General features: G+C 37.1%; 2 protein-coding genes across 2 annotated transcripts; one reads left to right on the top strand and one right to left on the bottom strand.

Annotated features, from left to right (window-relative positions):
- The first annotated feature begins 11,776 nt into the window (after window positions 1-11,776).
- LOC126796746 (uncharacterized) lies at window positions 11,777-12,946 on the top strand. Its single transcript, XM_050523485.1, has one exon. The coding sequence runs from the start codon at window positions 11,777-11,779 to the stop codon at window positions 12,944-12,946; it is 1,170 nt and encodes a 389-aa protein (XP_050379442.1).
- A 2,960-nt stretch (window positions 12,947-15,906) lies between these two features.
- On the bottom strand, window positions 15,907-18,420 carry LOC126797822 (protein OCTOPUS). The gene has a single exon (XM_050524551.1). The coding sequence runs from the start codon at window positions 18,303-18,305 to the stop codon at window positions 16,146-16,148; it is 2,160 nt and encodes a 719-aa protein (XP_050380508.1). The 5' UTR covers window positions 18,306-18,420; the 3' UTR covers window positions 15,907-16,145.
- Between the last annotated feature and the right edge of the window lie 3,269 nt (window positions 18,421-21,689).

The raw sequence follows: 21,689 nt of genomic DNA, 5'->3' as shown, positions 1-21,689 counted from the left end.
CTTGAAACAAGTGATTGAATGTGTTCAACTATGCTAAGAAGTATTCATGGAATACTCAAAACTCCATTGACTGCATCAATGACAAGCTTAGAGTCTCTTTCCACTTTTAAGTTGCGAAATCATTTCTCCTTCCCCATGATTAGGTGACGCCCCTGCGACAAAACTTGTTTCCGATGTTACTTTTGAATTAAGATAGGTTTCCAACCATCGGTGCATAGTGCAAATTTTGGAATGCAAGAGTAATGGTATCCAACAATACTACAATAGTAGCTAATGTGCATGTGCGCTACAAGTAACACACTGCGATATGAAACAAACAATAGAAGTTAATTATCTCATAATATTTTTAGCCAAATTGACTAACATTATAGTCTCCCCTGGTTAAGTGGGAGGTAGCGAGTTCAATCACAACAGACTTGTAATAACATTTCAACTCTTTACCCGATCAAGAAAAAAATCAAATATCATTTGCATATTTGTCACCTTGATTTGTAATTATGAATGCAAATGGTCAAATTGAATAAGTTTCTTCCCTCTATTAATATAATTAATCTCATTAAATTTATGTGGTTATTATTGTAATTACTCTACCCTGGTGGTGTTCATTTAGTAGTTATATGTGCTCCAAAGTCTAAACTATACCAGAGTATCTTCGGTGCACAGCGTGCATTTTCACATACAGTTTGAACGTCCTAAATTAAAGAAAATTATATAAATGCACGGTGTGCCCTGAATATAAATATTTTCAATGGTTAAGATTGCGATGTGCATATGCAAACTATACACCCTTAAGATTACATTGGATTTGTTTGAGAAGTTTTAAAATACACACCCATAAACTCTTGATACACACCTTTATTATTCAATAATTTAAATAACATTTTGCATGCATGTTAAATGACTAAAATAAGTACATGTAATAATTCAGAAAATCAAAAAAAATTATCAAAACTAAGAATTTGTTTTTGGAAACAATTAAAATAAGAAAATTTATAAGGAAAATTAAATTAGTATATATTTTGATAGAAAATTAAGCAGGAGATTTAAACAATCAATTCATTCCTTATTTTTTCCCGAAAAAAAGATCATTTCTATTTTTAGAGTGCCAAACAAGGTAATTCATGAAAAATAATTATGATTTTTCATCCTTCATTAAATTTCGTCTTCATACATTCTTAAAAAATAAATGTTCATCTTCTTTAAACAATCAATTCATCCATTTCTTATATATATATATATATTCTTCATGTTCTTTATCATTTTTATGGTTAAAGAATTATAAAAAACAATTGCAATCTATAATGATTCGTAAAAATAAACAAGAATCGAAATATATATATATATATATATATATATTAATATACTAATCATTGTAAAAAGTAGCTTTGTATATCCAAATAATGTAGTATTTTGTGATTTTGTAATTCAAGAGTATTTAAAGTTTGTTATGGGTGTATGCTTAACCTAATAGGATTAAGGTTTTCTCCGAGTCTCCTACATAAAGATTATTAGCCAAAACCTTTTGAGACTTTTCTAATTGAGAACAGGTTAGAGAAAAGAAGGGGACAAGAGATTGGGAATTCTTCCATTGGGGTCATCATCCAATAGCAAGAGGTATGTTTGAATTATTTTCTTCATTCGGCAATACTTCCTCCCCTCAATTTAGATCTATACATCCAAGTCCTAAAAAACTAAATCTGCAAGCCCCTCATGCGAATCATCCTTCAGATCTAGCCTTAAACCAACAATCTGTCTTGTATATGGATTTCAAATTAAGAGTGTAGTTTTAATCCCAACAGTGTTTTCATCTTAATTTACATGGTCAATATTGAGGTTCTTCAAACTGTATTTTAATAAGGGGTTGTTTATAGGAGCTCAAAATGGTTTGAGTTATATGATTTAGGGATCTAAGAGAAGTTAATTATCTATTTGTAAACTTCAAAGCTCTCTTCTTCTTTTTGTATGAAAAGAAAGCTTTATTGCCTAGTTACATTTGGTCTATTGGCACCAATCTCTTCTCTATATATGGAAGATCGTGAGTCGAACTCACAACAGACTTAATGTAGTATTTGAGTCATTTATTAGATAAAAAATGTTGTTGATATGAAATCAAATTACAATGAGTTGAGTAGAAAATTGGAGAGTCAGTTAGGCTAGATAACTATAATTCTTCTTGGATATATATCTAACTAGTTTTAGTGGTGTGGTTTTTAATTTTTTTCATGTTGTCACATCCCGGAAAGGAATGCAAGCAGTATATTTGAGATAATTTAACTATTAGTAAGCGTAATTCAAGTATTACACTCACTAAGATGATGAAAAACATGTGAATAAAAGAATAAAGTCGAGGCCAACTACGTTTATTGCTAATAATAACAATAAGTGAGTAAGAGTATCCATTTAAGAGAATACCCTAAAATAAATGAAAAGTGCGCAAGGTGGGATGGTAACAGGACATTGCCCCTCCAGAGGTTTTACGGTTTCAACACCGAGGGGTCCTGGACCGGTATCCCAAAACCCCATTACTCTCAGGTATATAACACTTTAAACAATCATATTTTAAAAGTTGTCTAGTCTCGGGTTTTCGCAAGTATTTAATGCATCAATAATTCAATAAATCGTTCCCGAGTTATAAAACTATGAATTTCATATTTATGGCCAAAAGCAACATGAGAGAGTTAACTCCCCTACTTGGAATGACGTGCAGAAATTCCGAGTCCAAAATGTAAGCTCCAGCTCCAATCTTGCTGCTCTGAATGTAAAGCAATTCTCGTACACCATCTCTAAATCCATGAAGTTCAGATGAGTTAAACTTGAACCCAAAAGTTGTAGATTAATGACTCGATCTCCTTTCATAGTTTGACCAGGAAAGTTAAGGTTTGATGTAAAGTTGACTAAGTCTTTCTTGGTTTGACCAGGAGTCGATTATGTTGACCTTTATCGACTAATTCTCGAATAACCCGAAAATAGTCTAACTTTATTCGTCGAATGATATTAAGCATGCTTTAAAGTTATTAAAGACACTTAAAACCATATCGACGATTTATGTGATTACCGACACATTTTATAAATTAAAGAGTTCTCGATTTCCGAACCGAGTGGAAATCAGAACTATCATTTAATACTCGTCGCCAAGTTAAATTTAGGTTTTACTAAATTACCCTAAGATAAAAATAAAACTATTAAAATCTTTATGTAAAACAGTAAAAGGTTTAATAGTAAAACTATAAATCAGTAAAAGGTAAAATAGTAAATATTTACTTTCTGCCATGAGCATAAAGGTAATTTCACATGTTAGTAAAACAGTAAAAGGATTAAAGTAAAACAGTTAAATCCGAGTTTTTCACCCAAACTTCTCTAATCATAAATCCGGCAGCAAAACTCGACTCTAATTATTCTGACTTCAATATACAAAACCAACATAGCATCACCAAGAATCCAATAACACCAACCAAACAACACAAAAGCTAAGGAACTAGTTTGCTACCTCAGTTGATATCCAAAAACGCACAGTACACTCCAAACCAAGCTACTGCTCCTTCCCGAGCTGCCATAGTTCTAGATTTTGTCCCAAGCAATCCAAATGACTGCCTCGTTGTCAAGTGAGAGTAGAAACTTCATCGGATGTCGGGTTCCAAAACAAAAGTAATACAAAGAAGGATCAAGGAAATTAGGACTTGATTTGAAAGAATTGAATAGGTTTTCAAAGGATGGATGAAGCTTACCCAAGGAGATCAAAAGATCGATCTAAGCCTTGACTGCTAGTCAGAATTGTCGAAACTCCATGATGGAGGAGTGGTGGCGACGCGGTGACGATGAGGAACATAAAAGAAGAAATGGAGATTTATGCTTCAATTTAAGAAATTGATAATTGACTTGAATTGGGTATGAGAAAAGAGAGTCAAGTTTACTAAGGGAAGTCGAAGAAGCTTGTCGGGAGCTCTAGTTTTCAGGCTGGATTCCGTGGAAGCTTGGCTACTGTTCAATTCACAATCCAATTGGAAATTGAATTGTGAGGATGATCGATGGACATCATCACGTAGAGAAAGAGGAGGTGAACATAAAGGTGGCGATGCATGTGGTCAGGTTGTTGAGACGGCAGGAGGCAATGGCGCTGAAGGTGAGCTCGGTGATGCTCTCGGTGGAAATTGAGAGAGAGAGAGAGAGAGAGAGAGAGAGAGAGAGAGAGTTGTCGAGTAGAGATGAAAAAAATGGAGAGAGTTGATTGAGAAAAAAGAAAAGGAATTGGGCTAAAGACTAGGCCTCGGGTTTGGGTCAGAGGATGAATAGCCCAAATCAGGTTATAGACATTGATCCAAACGATGAAGTTCGACGTAATTAAGTCGCATAAAAAAATTTAGGTAAAACATTTTAAAACCCAAGAAAATATTTTGTAAAATCAATAAAAATAAAATTGAGCGTCAGAAACGCTGATGGCGACGTGTAGTTTAATATCGAGGTATTAAAGTACGTTACTCGACAAATGTCGATCAATTAATTAATCATAATATGTCAGTTAAACGAGATTAAAAATTTCGGGTATTACACATGTCTTCTACATTATTTGTGTACTGCTAATCCTTGTGCTTCATGACCATGAATATGTAGGTAAATTTTGGCTTTGTTGGCTAATTGGTCTTAAGGGTACCTAGTTATTTGAGTCATAAGAATAAGAGTTATTGTCATTCTTCGGATGTGTTATCTTGGTGTTGTTTACTGAAATACAAAATAGTTGATGTTTAATTTGGAAAAAAATATGTCAGAGAGCATGTTTAGCTTTTTATTAAACAACATCTTCATGCTACGTACTACTACAACAACAACAAAAATATAAAAGTATTAGGATAATAATTAATAATAATTAGGGTTAGTGAGCGGTTTAGTTGATGTAGAACAACTAATCGAGGAGTTTGAGGAGCAACTTGAGAGCAACTTGAGAAACGTTTGACAAAGTAAAGTCGTAAACACATATTAATTTCTTATAATGACTAGGTTTACTTTCCTTATATTCATAGGATTTATAGTTATAATAGGTTTGTTATTTCCTTACATTCATAAGTTTCCAAGCTGACAGATCTTACTTCTATGCAAACTTATGGTTGTTTACGACCTTATTTTGCTAAACGTTTCTCAAACTGCTCCTCAAACTCCTCAGCTAGCCATTCTACATCACTAGTGAAAGGTGCAAGTGAGGCAGACGTTGTAGGGTTTTCTTGGTTATATGATTATCTATGCTTTTCCCAGCTTGTGAATATCAACACTTCAGTAGAGTCTATATCTAAATTGCTAACAGTATCGAAGCGGCAACTGATAACCACGGGGAATTGAAGATCTGAAACCGAGTGCATGGGACTTGGTCATTACATTATAAACCCTATACATTTATGCAGACTTTGTAAAAAATGACTCAATTGAACTTGTTTCCTCTTGAACATGATGTACGCCACTTAAAAATCTTATCATACATTTTTCTTACACGGTAAAAACTTCTGGTTTAGCTTTTTCATAGTGCGAAAAGAAATTGCTTAATGTCCTTGCTACCGTGAGAGCTTCTTTTCATGTCGAGGGCTACATAGGCCTAATTTGGTATTAAGTTTTGAGGAAAATAAGTACTTATATTTAACTCATGATGAGAAAATTTTGTTTGGTAAGTTTTTTTGTAACATGTTTATTTATAAAATTTAGTCTTAATAACCACGATTTTCAAAAGCACTAGACTCTGCTTATTTAAAGCTGAGTTGTTTCATTTTTGAGTTTTTGCACTTCAAACACAAATTGGGCCATAATAGAACTACTACGTACCATCTTCAACTTCATCATCTTGGTAATTTCCAATGACACTATCTATTAAGTCCTCATCAGTCATCATCTCTTAAGTTGTGCTATTTTCTTCAAGGTCATTCAGTAGGTATTTGATGCCCATTCCATTGCGATAGTTAAACCCTCTGATAAGACCTTGCAATTCTCGAACACCTTCACCCTTTAATATTGTTGATCCAAATTCTCAAAAGCCATGTCATCTGTTGATCGAGCTTTACAATGATGAAAGCAATTTATAGTTGTATTTGCAATTTTGCATGATCTTGGAAGCAAATTTGCCGACCACATCTTATATGTCCACTCACCTACATAAAAGTCATGTGTTCTGATATAACCATGGTTATCTATATAAATTAATAACTAATGATAAAAATAAATAAATAATTAATTTAAAAAATTTAAGAGTTAACTATGGTATAACTATAGCAAGTAAAAAAGACACTTGACTTTTATCTAGATGGGTAGGCATATAAGAGGTGGTCGGAAAATTTGCAAAATTCAAAAATTTCAAATTAATAATTTATTAATTTATTGATATATTAATAATAGTTTAAATTAACAATATTTGATGGTCACGATGCTATTAATTTATAGTGGTTTAATAGTAATCTTAAATAAATAATACGTTCGGTCCATCTAGACTTGTGGGTGACATGCTAAATTAACCCCAATGTTTCAATATCGGCTAAATTAAATAAAATTCTTGTAGTTGCAAGGCTATCAATTATTTAGATCAAGATTTCTTAATGTATTGGGGAGTGATAACTGGCTGCCTTAGGTTTTTCTATTTTATTTGTAGTTATATGTTGTGTAAAGAAGAAACTTTTATAGTTACTTTTTTATTAAAGTTATTACATCCAACTAGATGTGGCAAACGGGCTAAAACCGTGCTCGTGCCGTGCTCGGACCGACCAATTTATTTATTGTATCGGGCTCGGGTTGTGTCATTTGCCTGTGTCGGGCCGGGCCGGGCCCACGGCCCAAGCCTGTGTCAGGCCAAGAAGCGGGCCGACCCGGCCTATTAGCATTATATGACAAAATTAAAAATATTATGTATTTTGAATATTTGTTTTATATAACTATTTAGAGTAGTAAAATAAATAAAATACTACAACACATTTCATAATCTTATTTTTAAAATGTTACGTATCTCAAAATAATGACGTTTTATTCAGTATTTTGATAATATTTGTGAAATATTGTAGTTAAAATAATGAAATAATCAGTAGATTTTAATTTAAAAAGTATAATATTCAAGTTTTATAATGATAATTATTTAAATATTAATATTAATAATATAAAATTATGTGTTTAATGGGCCGGCCCATGAATTAATCGTGTCGTGCCGGGCCAATGGACCAAAATATCTCAGCCCGGCCCATTACAATAACGGGCTCGAGCCGGGCCGGGCTGCTAACGGGCTCGGGCCGAGCTGAGCCGATTTTTAACCCGTGCCGGGTCCGGGCTGGGCTCGGACTTTTAGGCCCATTTTCCACCTCTACATCCAACCCTTTTTTATGGGAGGGCTAGTGTGGCCACCCCTAAGTCTTTATTAATGAAATTGTCGAATACAAAGGGGGATGTGAAGCCTAAATACCTTATTATAAAGATCTGACATAAATCAAAGATCCATACAAACAAGTACTCAACAAAGCACCAACTAATAAAGAGTATCACTCTAATGACGACTCTATTTGCTTTGAAACAACGGTGGTATAATGAAGAGATTAATAGATTTGAGACCATAACGACGATGAAACATCAGTTACATATCTTAATATCCAATAAAGCAGTCATCCCACTATGTTGCCGCCGGAAGATCAATTCGATGACACTTAGTCTTACTAGGCGGCAACAACCATTTGACGAAACAAGGAACTCGCCACCGACCTAGAACATAAAAGGCACAACGAGTGTACACACATGCACGCTACCTGACTAACCCTGCAATATCTATACAAAGCCTTATTAAACGCCAATGGCGCGACATAATTAAAAAAAGGATAAAATACTGGTCACTCCTCAGAGTTTTATAAACTCAACAGTTTACTCATTCAAGTTTCAATTTCGATTGATCACTCCTTATAATTTTCAAATTCGAGCAATATGGTCATTCCGTCATCTTTCCATCCAATTTGAGTGTTAAGTCCATCCAATTTTTGTTTGCCCAAAAAATAACTTAACACAAAAATTGGATGGAAATATGACGAAATGACCAGATTGCTCGAATTTGGAAAATATAAGGAGTGATCAGTTAAAATTAAAACTTAAAGGAGTAAACTGTCGAATTTGTAATAGTTTGAGGGCTGACTAGTATTTTATTCTTAAAAAATATATTAAAGAGAATAAACATAACAACAATAGAATAACTAACCCAGACTTGACCCAATAATTGAAACCAAAACCAATCTCAAACAACTGAGGAAAAGGACATATTGGGCCAAACATTACAGCCAACCCTTACATACGTTAAGAAGATTTGAAGTCATGAACTTAACAAACCAGACCACTGCTCAATGACGTAAACTCTTTTAGACTTATGTTTCTACACAATTATGTGCTAGGTAGTGTCGGACACTCGAACTACTTATTTGAGAAGCAACGATCGAGGTTTTCGTTGTTGTTGGCTTGCTATCAATTCCTCTTAGAATGAACCACTATCAAGAAGAGTGGCTTCTACTGCTAAGAATTTGTCCCTTCATTTTTTTTTGTGAACAATTTCACAAGTACTTGTAATGGACATCACCTTCTTCTATGTATCTGACCTTTTATCTCTAATTAAATTCCATTGTTTTTCCAGGGACCAGAGGATTAAACCAGTAGAATCTAGTCAATCTACAGCTTTACGGAGTCCAACCCATCTTACTTGGCTGCCATTAAGGTACATTTGCTGTTTTACTATTTATGCACTCACACAACATCGGTACTCAATATCTCTTCCATATATTAACGGAGGTCGTAAGTTGATCCCAGTATAGAAAGGAGTCATATGTGCCCCTTTAGGATTCGATGTTGCTTTTCAGTTTAGACAAGTCTAGGCGTATAAATTTCTGTTTGTTTCCTAGTTCTCACAAAAGTTTTCCTGGATCGTCAAGGATTCCGACTATAGACTAGAGAATACACTGAACGAACCAAACTATTTTTTGGATACAAACTTGAACCAAACTTTGTGGTGTTTAACCTTGCATGTTTTATATGGGTTGTTTAATCTAATCATCTCCAAAGCTCCAAAATGGAGATTTGTAAGCCCTCTGGAAGAGGTGCGATGAAAATGTTTGATCTATTGTCTTACGCGCTTTAAACCATTTGGGATGAAGTTATTTGAACGATCAGAAGAGGGGAACTTGTGCTTCCAGAAAGCCAAATTCTTTTGGTGGGGTGATGGTGACATTTTTGTTTCCAAGCCAAATACTGGAGTGAGAGTGTTTGATTTATTGTTTATCGACTCCTAAAGAGTCGTAGACATTTGGTGCATGTTTGTTTGTTGGTACTAAAGTTATTGTATTGATTAAGGAGTCCAGTTGTTGGTGCAAACGTTCAAAATATTGGTATCAGTAGATATATCTTTTTTTTAAAAAAAAGTGATATATCAGATATATCAGAGATATATCGGGGATATTGGAAAAAAAAATATTGGTTCTATTCCAAAATTTTTATTTATTTATTATTAAAGTGTATACAAACAAATACAATTATTAACTTTATCCAGTACCAGAAAGAGACTCTATGTGCTTAAAAAGACGCACGTTGGTTAATAAAACTACAATACTCTGCCCAAAACATACGAACCATATAGTACAAATTGTAATAGTTAACATGATAGTCATATCTCTTTCAAGCTACCAACAGTTTCTCCGAAAATGAGATAGTAAGAATGAATCTAACTCGATGATTGATCATATATTTCTACAAACTGACAATAATTGTAAATAAGATAACCATATTGATAGTTGACTTAATGAAATTCTGGATATCCTCTTATTTTCTTCATGAGACTACTTTGTAACCTTTTATTTTGGATTCCAAGCACTTGTCACTGATATGGCTTGACTCTAAAGAGTTAAAACTTGAACTTTCACTCCTCATTCGGATATCTTTTACGAAAAATTAAAAATTAACCGATTGTGTGATTACTCTTTTAGATCAAAAAGATGATATCCCTGGAGGCTCGATGTGATTAATTAATCAAAAACTCATTTCCGAGAGTCCGAGACATCCTCAAGTTGAGATAAAAAAATTAAGTGAAAATTTTCAGATATTTCTCTAAAATATTGAAGATATATCAGATATATCGTAAATATTGAAGATATTTTTTGTTATCGGAGAAATATCGCAGATACAGGAAAAAATAAGATATTTACTCCTAAGATATATCGTTTTTTTTTAATAGAGATATTAGAAAATATATCGGAAATATCAGGAAGATTTTGAACCATGGTTTGTACCATGTTTACTGTCACGGGGTACAAACTTAAATGAGCTTATATAGCACTTTGTTTTCATTATGACCTCTTTAGATGGTATTACGATGGTACTCAGATTAGTCATCCCTAGATAACACCTTGCTAAACCGTAAACTAAACAAACAAATGGCTCTTTAATTCTGCGTTAGGCCGGGACAATCTAAAAAATTAAGGAGGTCTAATGTAATTTTACATACTAAACGTGCACTTAGAGATGAATATGACAGTTTGATATGAACAAGGTTGCATATTTTTGGTCAATATATAAGTTGCTCCTTTCTGTTGAATCTTGAAACTAGCTGGTGAGATTGGGATGGTAGGAGACTTCAGCATGAACATGGTGCTTTGGCAAACTGTCTCAAACTATTAAGTTTAGAACACAAAAGTGAAGGCTGGAGCACTAAGCTTGTGATTTGTGAGCTTATGATTCCCTTTGGTAGGCTGCTTAGGAGCTTGAGTCTTATTAGTCCTCCTTTATGTAAAATGCCGGGGTCTCTCAGCCACGAAGGAAGAGTTTCTGTTTAGGAGTCAGCCAGCTAGGTAGCAAAGGAATTGTATAGAGGATTCAGATGTTACATAGCTTAAATGAAACGGATTGCAGGGAGCAAAGGCCACAATAAATAGTCAAAAACTACTTCTCTTGAAATCAATATACGTATCAGCCCACCTAGTTTTGCGGCACTAAAGGTGGGGAAATAGTTGGTACAGGGGGTGAAGGAAATAAGTAGGATGAGTTTAAGGCAACATCTATAATCAGTATCAACAAGTTATAGCAATGGGGGTGAGGTGAAAGTTCCTTTGCCTGCTGGAGATCAGCTGCAAGAAAGGAAATCATCTTCTGGTACTAGAATGATTTAGTTATTTTGGTGTGGTTGAAATGACTTGCAAATGATCCTAGTAATGCGTTAGCGATTCCAGGAACAGCCCAACATTCTGCTTCCAGAGTCTTTTAGGAAACTTTTGCTTAGTGGTAACTGGTAAGGAAGTCTGTCCTCGGGCATGTTTTATTATCAAGCATCTCATCAGCATTGTTTGATCAGTGAAGAAATGTGTAGTTGCTCATTCCACTATACTGTATTAATGTAAACCCTAGTTAACATCTTAACAACTTACCTTAAGACAAAACTCTGCTGGTAGTGCCCAGCTACATACAAACAACCTAGCTTTAGACAACCTGAACTCGTAATAGAGTGTCCAGACCACTTGAATATTCGCAACTCAGTCTTCTAGTTTATGTAGTTAGCTAGTGGCAGAATTATATCTCGTTGTATAAAATAGTGATAAAACGCATAACCTATGAATTATATTTCTTCCAATTCTGTCAGTTGTCTAGTCACTCTAATATGTTTCTATTTTTGTAATTTCTTAACATGAACTTCATTCTTTCACAACCAATTTCTCAATGCACCATCTTCTTGTCTTTTCTTTTTTCCTACAGAGTAAGCACAAATCCAACAGTTCCTTAAAGTAGAAGATACCCAGGTAATTCTGGAATGGCTACTAAGACATATGATAATCATCGAGTCAAGAGAATTCGTACATGCCATTCTGTCTCATGCTTCAGCAACACAGGCAAAAACAATCAAGTTTTCATACCTCAGCATGTCTGTAACTCACACAGTTCTGGAAGTTGGTTGACAACAGAGGATGAAAATAAAATGAAGCCAGATTATGATTTGACCATTCTTGATGATAAGAGAAATTATGGTGCATCCTGCAAAATCTATCCTGCCTCCCCCTCAATGGATACCGAAGAACCAGCCCATGGTTGGACCATTGTGGATGATATGGAACAATATGGTGACTCCTGCAAGGACTTTTCTACCTCTGTCTTAATTGATGAAGATAAATCAGCCTATGGTTCAAATAAGTTAACTCCAGAACACTCCAACCTTTGCAATGCAACCTCTATGAATGTTGATGATTCAGTCAATAGTCCAGATTCTATGAGCTTAGATGAGTGTGATTCAGAACTTGAGAAAGCTTTGCGCTTATTGATTTCCAGCGATGATTATCTTCCAAGGTCTAGTTCTTCAGCTCAGTCTTCAGCTTCACTGACGTCGAGCAGTAGAAATTCAAAGGCTGGAGAATTATTGAGATTGGTATTCTCTGATGGTCAGTATTTTCCAAGATCTGTTCCGATTGGGCGTGGTTTTCAGGCTGAAGTTCCTGAGTTGACAGGTCCTGTCAGTAGGAAAAATCTTTATGCTGGTGATGATTCAAAGAAGTGGTTGGGAACAAGAGTTTATCCCATCAAACAGATTAAAAATGCAGAAACTAATACAGAATCTATTGGGAAAGGGAGATCGGACTCTTGTTCTTGTGTCTCTCCGAGATCTGTTGATTGTGTCAAACGCCACATTGATGAAGCAAGACTCCATTTGCAAGCCGAAATTGGTCCTGCATTCCGGACTTGGAAGTTTGATGAAATGGGGGAATTTGCATCGAAGTCATGGACTTTGAAAGAACAAAGTACATTCGAATCTCTAGTGAGAAGGAATCCACTGTCTAATGAAGAAAGCTTTTGGATGCTTGCCTTTAAGCGTTTTCCTAACAAATGCAGGAAAAACATTGTGAGATATTACTATAACGTGTACATACCAAGACGCATGAGCCTCCAAACTCGGTCTTCTCCTGAAGAAATTGATAGTGATGATGACTGAGACAAAGGACATAGCAGATTTGGTTCATGTATTTTACATTTTTACTTGAATTTCAGTGGTAGCCCCTGTGTTTTGAATAGGGAGATCTGTGGTCGATGTGGTTAAAAATTGTGCAGTACTTTTGTGCTCATTATATGGTTAAAGATAGATTAGTATGATATGGTTAAAGCAAGTTATTTTATGCTCATTATATGGTTAAAGATAGATTAGTATGATATGGTTCGACGTGAAAAACTGAAAATGTGGTGTGTTTAGCATGGTCCGACCATCACTTCTGGTTTATTTTTCTAAAACAAACAGTTCATTTCTTAGTGAGCCACCAACCCCACTAAAGCCCTTCTTGAGATGTCAGCTTATGCAAAATTTTATGAAACTGGTACCAAATGATAGGTTTTGTCGAAATGTGATACAAACCAGTGTCCCAAAAACGAAACCTCTAATACCATTATCATATGATTTCGGATCTATTAATATGGAATTGGTTTCTATGAGCTTTTGACTTTCTTCCAGGCAAGCATAGTTAAATAAATCTTATAAAGCTTGAAAGATGTGAATTCTGTTTGAAAACTTTGTGCTATATACAATGCTTTCTGATACATGAAGAATCACAGTTCAAGCTAGTGCCAGATCTCTTTTTGTTTAAGTTCCAAGCCAAATTGAGTCTCAGGAACTGGTTGAAAGATGATTAACAATGAAACTAGTTTCTGGGACACATCAATTCCCAGCCTGTGAGATAAGCATGAACTATATTTCTATAACCAGGGCAAACATCTCCCAAGTAGCTCAAGTGTGAATCTCATAATTTCCAGAACGGTGGAAGGGACAAACAAACAAACAACGGGGCCAAGTTTGGAGGCATAAGCCTACAACCTTTGACATATAACTTCCCACATTACCTTAAACAAATCATTATCCACCCCATTTCCCACATTCAAGACTAACATGAGTCTCACACATACACCATTGGATTAGGGGCCTCTTCTTCTTTCTTTCTTTCTATCTTTTCCTTTTCTGGTTTCTTTATCTCCTCCTTGAAGAAGCATGTTGAAATGTTTTTCATGATCACCTTTTGACTTTGGAGTTGATCATGGAGAAGCTTTTACATTTACAGAGGAGAAAGAATAATCTCAAACTTAGTGAATCCAAAAAACTTTGATCGGTTTTTATTCCTTTTAACATGCTTATTGGCCCCATGGTTTTAGTGTTCGTTTTGACTATGGGATCTGGGTCGATCAATGTTCTTATAGATCACAGTTTCAATTTAAGTGTTTTTTCTTGTCAAAATTCATCTTGCCAAGCTCCCCACTAAACAAATGACTCCAAATTTATAGGCTTTTGAGCTCACTTTACATTTTGGTCGATGTATGCTCGTACTTGTTCTAATTACTCCTGATTATGTAGATTACATTATAGAGTTTTAATATTCCGAAACACTATCGAGTACCTTCAATTCATGTAGATATATTTTCATAAATTCATAGTAATGTTTGATTCTTAGAACAGAGAGACTGAGAGTGGAGAGTGGAGAGTGGAGACTGATAAGTCAATAAGTGACAATCATTTCTCATTCCACTCTGCATTAACAAATCCATGTAAATATCACAAGTCCTCAACATATTCCAACCTTGAATCATATACAACTTTCACGCTCTTTTAGGCAATGTTTATGTATTTGAATCTGATACCAGCCTTTTGACTTTGTGTTGACTTTTGCTTTCTTTTTTTTCTTCTGGATTTCATCCATTGTACTCATTTCCGCTAGTGCTTCTGCATTTTGCCATGGAAGACTTGCTTTCATTCTAACACCTTACTAGCTAAATCTTAGTGCTGTAATCTTCCAGCGAAACCCCGAGTGTAAAGACTCTCGCCCTTTCCGAATAAATAATTGCAAGTGCTTCTTACGATGTGGCAGAATTTCTAGATGAGTTTGGGAAAATGTCCGTTTCTCAATTTCACCTATAAGGAAGTTGAACTTCACTATCTAGTATCAATCACAAATCTATTCATACAAACAAACTTGGAAAAAAGTGTGTTGACTCCTCATTACACAAGTCTTTGTCATATGTTTTTATAGTAGAGTCAGATACTATTTTAAGAATTATATTCGACTGAAATTAATAACACACATGAAAAGAACTCACAATTCATCAGAATCATTTAATAACTGACGAGACGGAAAATACAATAGTGAGTGATATTATTGATTCTTTTCTTCCTTTTATGTATTAGAATTTAACTTGATGAATTTGCCATAATTGAAAGCCATTGAACAAAAGCACACTTATACAAGTTGCAAAAACTTCAATGTGGTTCTTGCAAATACACTTCTATTTAAAGTGCTACCGAAACAAGCACTTCTTACAAAAGCAGTGCAAGAAGAAACATGCATCTAAGCAGAGACAACCAACTGTTTCAGCAGGGACAACAACACACGAGCCAGACCAGCATTGAGCTCTCTCTTTTATCAGAGTGGGGTCAAATTGAGGCTCCTATATGCAGTTTTAGTCTTCAACATTCCATCTGAGATGGCAACTGCCATAACACAATTCAGGCAGCAAGTGATTTTCCATGAAGGGACTAAATCCAAAGCCAAAAACAGACTCTGGGCCACATCCCATCAGTTTTTCATTGCTTGGTTCCCACAGGAAATTCAAATCACAACCCATGTCTTTCTATATACGAGTATGAATGATTGCTTCAATTAATCAGGAACAAAAATTTCCTGAATGTTACTGCTCTCTTCAGAATGTATAAGATGCCAAGAACTCAGGCATCAGGCTCGGCAAAACTCCTTCAGCCTTTGCCACCAATAAGGCAAACACCCAATTCAGTTTGTGACAAGCAAATTGAGCCAATTGGGTCCTAGAATTATAGGATGCTTACACATTGCATTTGCCTCAATTTGTATGTAGTCAGTAAAAAACCAAGAAGAGCTAAACTAATGAAGAAATTCAAAATCAAACCCAGGAAAACACTGAAATTCTTGTTATTTGAGCAACAGAAGCATAAGCATGATACTCATTGGCAAAAGAAACATTTCAAAGTGATTTCTCTATTTTTCTTCTTATCCCCAACCAACCAACAAGAAGCATTTAGGCTTGTGTTGTTTTTACACAACAAAATGCTGCGAAATTAACCAAGAGTAAACTAAACCAAAGAACAAAACACCCCTTATGAACCCAAACCCCCAATTTTGTTTTCAGTACAATCGAAGTACACTTCTGGCGATGGAATGTGCATGATTCGACCTGCTCTTCCCAGGTCCTCCATTCCTCCAGCTGTTCCTCATCGGCGTTAAGTAGAACCTCAAGAGTCCATTGTCAATGTGATTAGGCGAATACCTTGCGCTACGATTCCTTTCCAGCACAACCTCTTCCTTCTTCTTCCTTCCACTCCCATTCAAATTCACATTCCCATTTGCATTGCCATTTCCATTCACATGTGGCTCAACAACAGCACCATTCTTCCTCATGCTCCCAAAAACCCCACCTCCAAAGCTATGCGAGTTTCTCCAACTAGCACTGCTGTTGCTCCTCGTAATCTTCGGATTGAAACCCTTTGCTTCCCCATTCCGCTCCCCGCTGCCTCTCAGCTCCGGCCAAGACTCCGAAAACGACCTCTCTACCCCATTAGGCCTGCTACTATACCTATCTTCATCATCCTCCTTGTTCCCACTCCTCCTATGAATAAAACTCCAAATGTTCCAGGCCTTGCTCCACCTTCTAGACTTCTGCTTACAATCTTTCCTCTCCCCATTCCCCACCACCGAAGCCGAATCCCCACTGCGATACACCGAATCACCGCCACGTATCACAGGATCGCCGCCGCGAAACGCCATCTCAAATGTCTCCGAGCAGTCATCACGGAGAGAGTTCGAGTTAGAATCTCTATCAGGAATCACCAGCTTCGGCCCACCATGCAAGTACTCAGCAGCAGCGGTATTAGTAGTAGTGGGCGACACTTTGGAGTTAGACCCCGACTTCATTTCGTCAATCTCCGCCACCACTGCCGCCGCCGTCTTCCTAATAGAGTTGGACCTGTCCAGGCTCTTCCTCCGCCGGGAAGACGAGTCCGTATAGTAGTTCTGGGTCTGGACCGACCCGCCGGGAACAGGGTCCTCTTCGTTGATAGAATTCATCGGCTCCTCCACCGGAATATGAGCATCGATTCTCGAAACAACCACCGGAGCGTCCTCCACCACCGAAAGCATCGTCGGCATTCTCTGGAAACTCCTTCCGATCAAGTACCCGTCCCACGAGGCCCGAGGCTCGTCGAACGAGTATCTCGGGTCGTCGAAAGACATCCGACCCGCGTCAAGTGACATCCGACCCGCGTCGAGCGAAAACCGGGGATCGGTGTCGCATGAGCGCCGACCGAAGCCGTAATCGGCGATCTCCGACTGGGTTTCTCTGAACTGTCGCCCAATGGGCTTCTCCACCGGCAATGTGGCCGATCCGCCGCCGTTGCGCCGTTTCTTGAGCTTCTGCTTCTGCCGCCACTTCTGCAGTTTCTTGCTGAACACCGACGCCGCCGACCAGAAGCTTCCGGCGATCTTTTTCTTCGTCTGGCCGTCGAGATCTAAGTGGTCCTTCATGGGCTTTATCTCGTCTTCTTCAAATTGAACTGGCTCTGATTGTTGACGCTGGTTGAGTTGCTGCTGCTGTATCTCGTCTTCTTCTTCCTCCTCTACAATCTCCGGCACTCGAATTTCGATCACATTGCCGGCATTCGGCTCGTCGGAAATTCTCCCACCACCGTCGTTCTTGCTCTGTTCTTCCTCTTCGTCTTCGTCTTCGTCTTCGTCTTGTTCTTCTTCCTCTTTGGACTCGAAGACCACCGGACCTCGAAAGCTGGAAGAAGGCCCGGCCACGTTTCTGGGGTCGACTTCAATTTCCGGCCCGGCAGCTCCCCAGGTCGGTTTGTCTTTGTTATTTGGGTTCCGGCCGTCGTCCTGATTGAAGAGACACCAGAGAGTGCTCCGGCCGCGGACGTCGCAGGACTTCCTCTGGGGCTCGAAGACGCCGGAGAAGCCTTGGTTGTTGGAGGCGGAGAAGGACTTGGTGCGGCGGAGCTCAGGGAGAAAAGAGGTGGTGGGTCGGCCTTTGGAGGCCCCGCCACCGCCAATGGGGGGCTTGAAGATGGCCTTAAGGGCAGCGGCGGCGGTGGAGGAAGTAGGGGGTTTGCGGGAAGAAGAAGCAGAGCTGTTGGTGGTGGTGGAAGGGTGCAAAACGGCGAGTCGTTCGCAGAGGCATGAGGGGCAGAAGCCGGTGAAATTCTCCTCAGGGTGACGGTCGCAGGAGGTAGAGAGTCGGTGGGGCTGCGGCGGCGGGTTTGGTGGTGGGTCCGTGCTGGGATTCATAACCGGCGGTGGCTGATGTCCTTTGTTCCCACCCTGCTGCCTCTGCTCATGTTCAGAGACTAAGGAATGAGTGAGAGAGTGAGTGACTGAATTCAGAAGAAGCGAAGCAATGGAAATTGGGAGTAGTAGAAGAAGTACTGTTTGTTTCCAATGGACAGAGCGCAAGAAATGTATGAGGGAGAGGAAAAGGAAAAATGGTGTTTTAGAGTGAGAAAGAGAGAGAATGAAATTAGTAGAGAGGGAGTATTTGTGGGACCCAGATCACCGTCTGGTGTCTGTGCTTTGAGGGCTTTTATTTTTTTTACTTTATTATTTATTTATTTATTTGGGGTTGCTCTAGGGGCACTCGCTCGTGAAAAGACAATTTTCTGCCTACTGGAATCCTTAATCGAGGTCAGTGATAGAAGGATCCTGGTTAGGGCTCTGTTTGGCAATACCTTGATTGGGATATTAGTGAGATTGTTGTTTTCTTAGATAAGATTTTGAGAGTGGATTTTCTAGATGATTGGGGATTTTAGGATGTATCTCGCAATAGTACTTGAATTTTTCTTTGGTGGCAAGTTTTTCGAGCTTCTTGCCACAAATGTTAGAAACATTATTGTACTCTTCTTGCTATTGAATGTTTTTGTGTTCATTTTAATTTCAAAGAAAAAAGTTTCGATTGTGTACGTGTGATAGAGTAAAAGTTTGGATTATTTTGTCGTTAAGTTTATTTATTGAGATCAAACAGTTATAGAGAATGTTGTGTTTAAGTTATGATATGTACGTTCTTAAAATAAATTATTTACGCATTGAAAGACAATCATTATAATCATATAAGAATAAATATATACCATTTAAGAAGAAGTCAGTGATTACGATAAGGATATAGTGATTTAGTGTTAGGAAGAATTATCTACGTATGATGTATGATATACTCTTGTTTTTATATTTTGCATAACAACAAAATGAAATACATATTGTGAGTGAAGACGTCAAATGTGAGAAATGTTTGGAAATTATATGATTGACATGTAACATGTCAATGATTAGGTATGATTTAGTGTCACTGTGTATAATATACCTACGTATAATGTATGTGATAATCTCATTTCTCTACATACCAGAATAATTTGAAGAGAGACGCGTGTTGAGATTGAAAACATGAAGTGTGAGAAGTTGCTGAAAATATATATTATATACAATAAATTGGAAATTTATGGTTCAATATAGTACCAAAAAACGCGATCGATGCACATGTTAAGTCATTTACGTATGTGATTGTGTGAATATTATGCCAAGTCTTCTATATATTAGGATCGAAAATTATATAAACATGTTGATTGATAGACAAAATTTTCTATATGATTTACTGTATATACGTGAACACGAATATTTTGATGTTTAATTTCTCGACATCATTGGATGCTAATTCAAACTTCAAAAGCTAGAAAGCTTCTTCAAACAAAAAAAAAAGAAATAGCTAGCTAGGAACTAGCTTCAGAAGTAATTACACATTATTATTGGGTAACTTCATAATAAATTAATAATTAGTCTCATTTTTCAATAACCAATAACTTGTTGGATAATTTCAAATTTGTATTTATGCATTAATTGGTTTTCGGCTTCGTTTGCATGGTTCCAATATCAAGCTCAGAGGAACACACAACTCACTTCCAAGAGCAAGGAGTTACATTATCAAACGGGTTTGACGCCCACATTGTTTTCTAGCTCATAATTTCTTGTTTTTTCCTTTGTTAATTCTTCTTTGTAATTTTTTAGTGGCCGGGTGCTTTGGAATTTCAAAGATTCCTGTCGAGAGAAAAAAAAAGCAAAAGCAAACCACGCCATCACCAAGAAGGAGGTTGGTTTCTGAGTTACAGAGCTCTCTCCACTGCTCTCTCTTTCTCACATTTCGCTTTCTTTCCTTCCTTCTTTTCCCTCCTCCTTTTCCTTTTTCTTGTTTTGGGGTTTCTTTTTGTTTTCCATCTTTCGTTAAATTTCCATCCCAAATAGCTCCCATCGCAGTCCTCGCTGTTAATGTTTCCACCCGGTTTTATGTTCTTTGTCATTTACCCACAAACACAGACACCCCAAAACAAATGTCGAAACGAGGCGTTTTGGCCCTCCTCGCCACCTCTGTTCATCATCATCATCATTCAGGGTTTCCAGACCATGACGTTCCCGTGCAAGTGTGAATCTTTCTTAAACCGGGTTGTAGACATCGGACTTGAGCTTGGGGCTTTGCTTTGAGCTAGGCCTGGCTTTACCTGTTTGGTAAAAGTGTGATGTATGCGTGCTCTGCAGCACAGTACTACTAAGATTCTCAGACCTTCTTAGCTTGGTCCTTCAGAAAACCAAACACTAAAATGGAACCACTCTACAATGTTGCGAAAGAAACCTGTTCCCCGATCCATTTTATTCAAAAGGGTAATATGATTTTGCGAAACCTTAGTTGATAAAACTCGAAAGATTGATGAAATGCAGTCTTTTCTTTCTACTACTCGGCGCCATTTTTGCCAAAAAAAAACCCATTAAACTGTTTAATTTGTAGCTTGTCAACTAGAAATCACTGGGACAATGAGACTCTTGATTTTTTTTTCGGTGAATAGACAATGAAACTTGATTGTTATGCATGGATATCGATAACAAAGAATATAATTAGGGTTTAGAAATCGAAAAATAAAAGAAGTGAGGATCGGATAATATACGTTATCATGAAAACTCGAACTTGCCATCAAAAACTTTACCTGGCCGGGTTTTTGCTTTATCAGACATTTCAGAGCTCCATGAATTGATCCAACATACAGTACTGTGTAGCCAAGGTTTATTGGGCGAATGGTGTTGTAGTGGGAATTGAAAAAGAAAAAAGAAATGACGCGACTCGAAGATTGGTTGTTGATTGATGCGATACATGTTTGATTTGTACATTAATGTTAATCTGTGAAAGTGAAACAAAGCAAAAACCACATGGCAGAGGCTAGGGTAGACGAAATATACTATCATACAATTCATACGTACCGTTCAAAATCATATGCTTTATATTGGGGTGAATTACTTATAGCCATCTTACGGAAAAATTTACATGCATAAGACTGCAACTTATTGCATAAGCATCTCAAAAAACTAAAGAAATCGCAAATTACTTCAACTCATTTGTTAAGTATTCCTTTAAATCTACCCCATTTTTCCTATGTATGGCTACGTTGCCGATTGTGCTCGTCAATGGAGCTTTATTGGCGCCTGAGGTTTGCATGCATACATTTCCTTCAACACTACCACTTCATCATCGTTTATTATTAACTTCGAGTAGGGAGAATTTTCCTTTTGATTTAATGCATTTACTAGTTGATGCATGCATGTGGTTTGTGACGATTTTGCAACGCAACCAAGGCGTACGAGTTT

The sequence above is a fragment of the Argentina anserina genome, chromosome 6 (genome assembly GCF_933775445.1).
Source record: "Argentina anserina chromosome 6, drPotAnse1.1, whole genome shotgun sequence".
Classification (NCBI taxonomy): Eukaryota; Viridiplantae; Streptophyta; class Magnoliopsida; order Rosales; family Rosaceae; genus Argentina; species Argentina anserina.
Note: the sequence above shows the minus strand (reverse complement) of the source record. Positions and strands in the feature narration are given on the sequence as shown.

Coding starts and splice junctions, on each gene's coding strand:
- LOC126796746 (XM_050523485.1), top strand. CDS start 11,777: ATGGCTACTAAGACATATGATAATCATCGAGTCAAGAGAATTCGTACA.
- LOC126797822 (XM_050524551.1), bottom strand. CDS start 18,305: ATGAATCCCAGCACGGACCCACCACCAAACCCGCCGCCGCAGCCCCAC.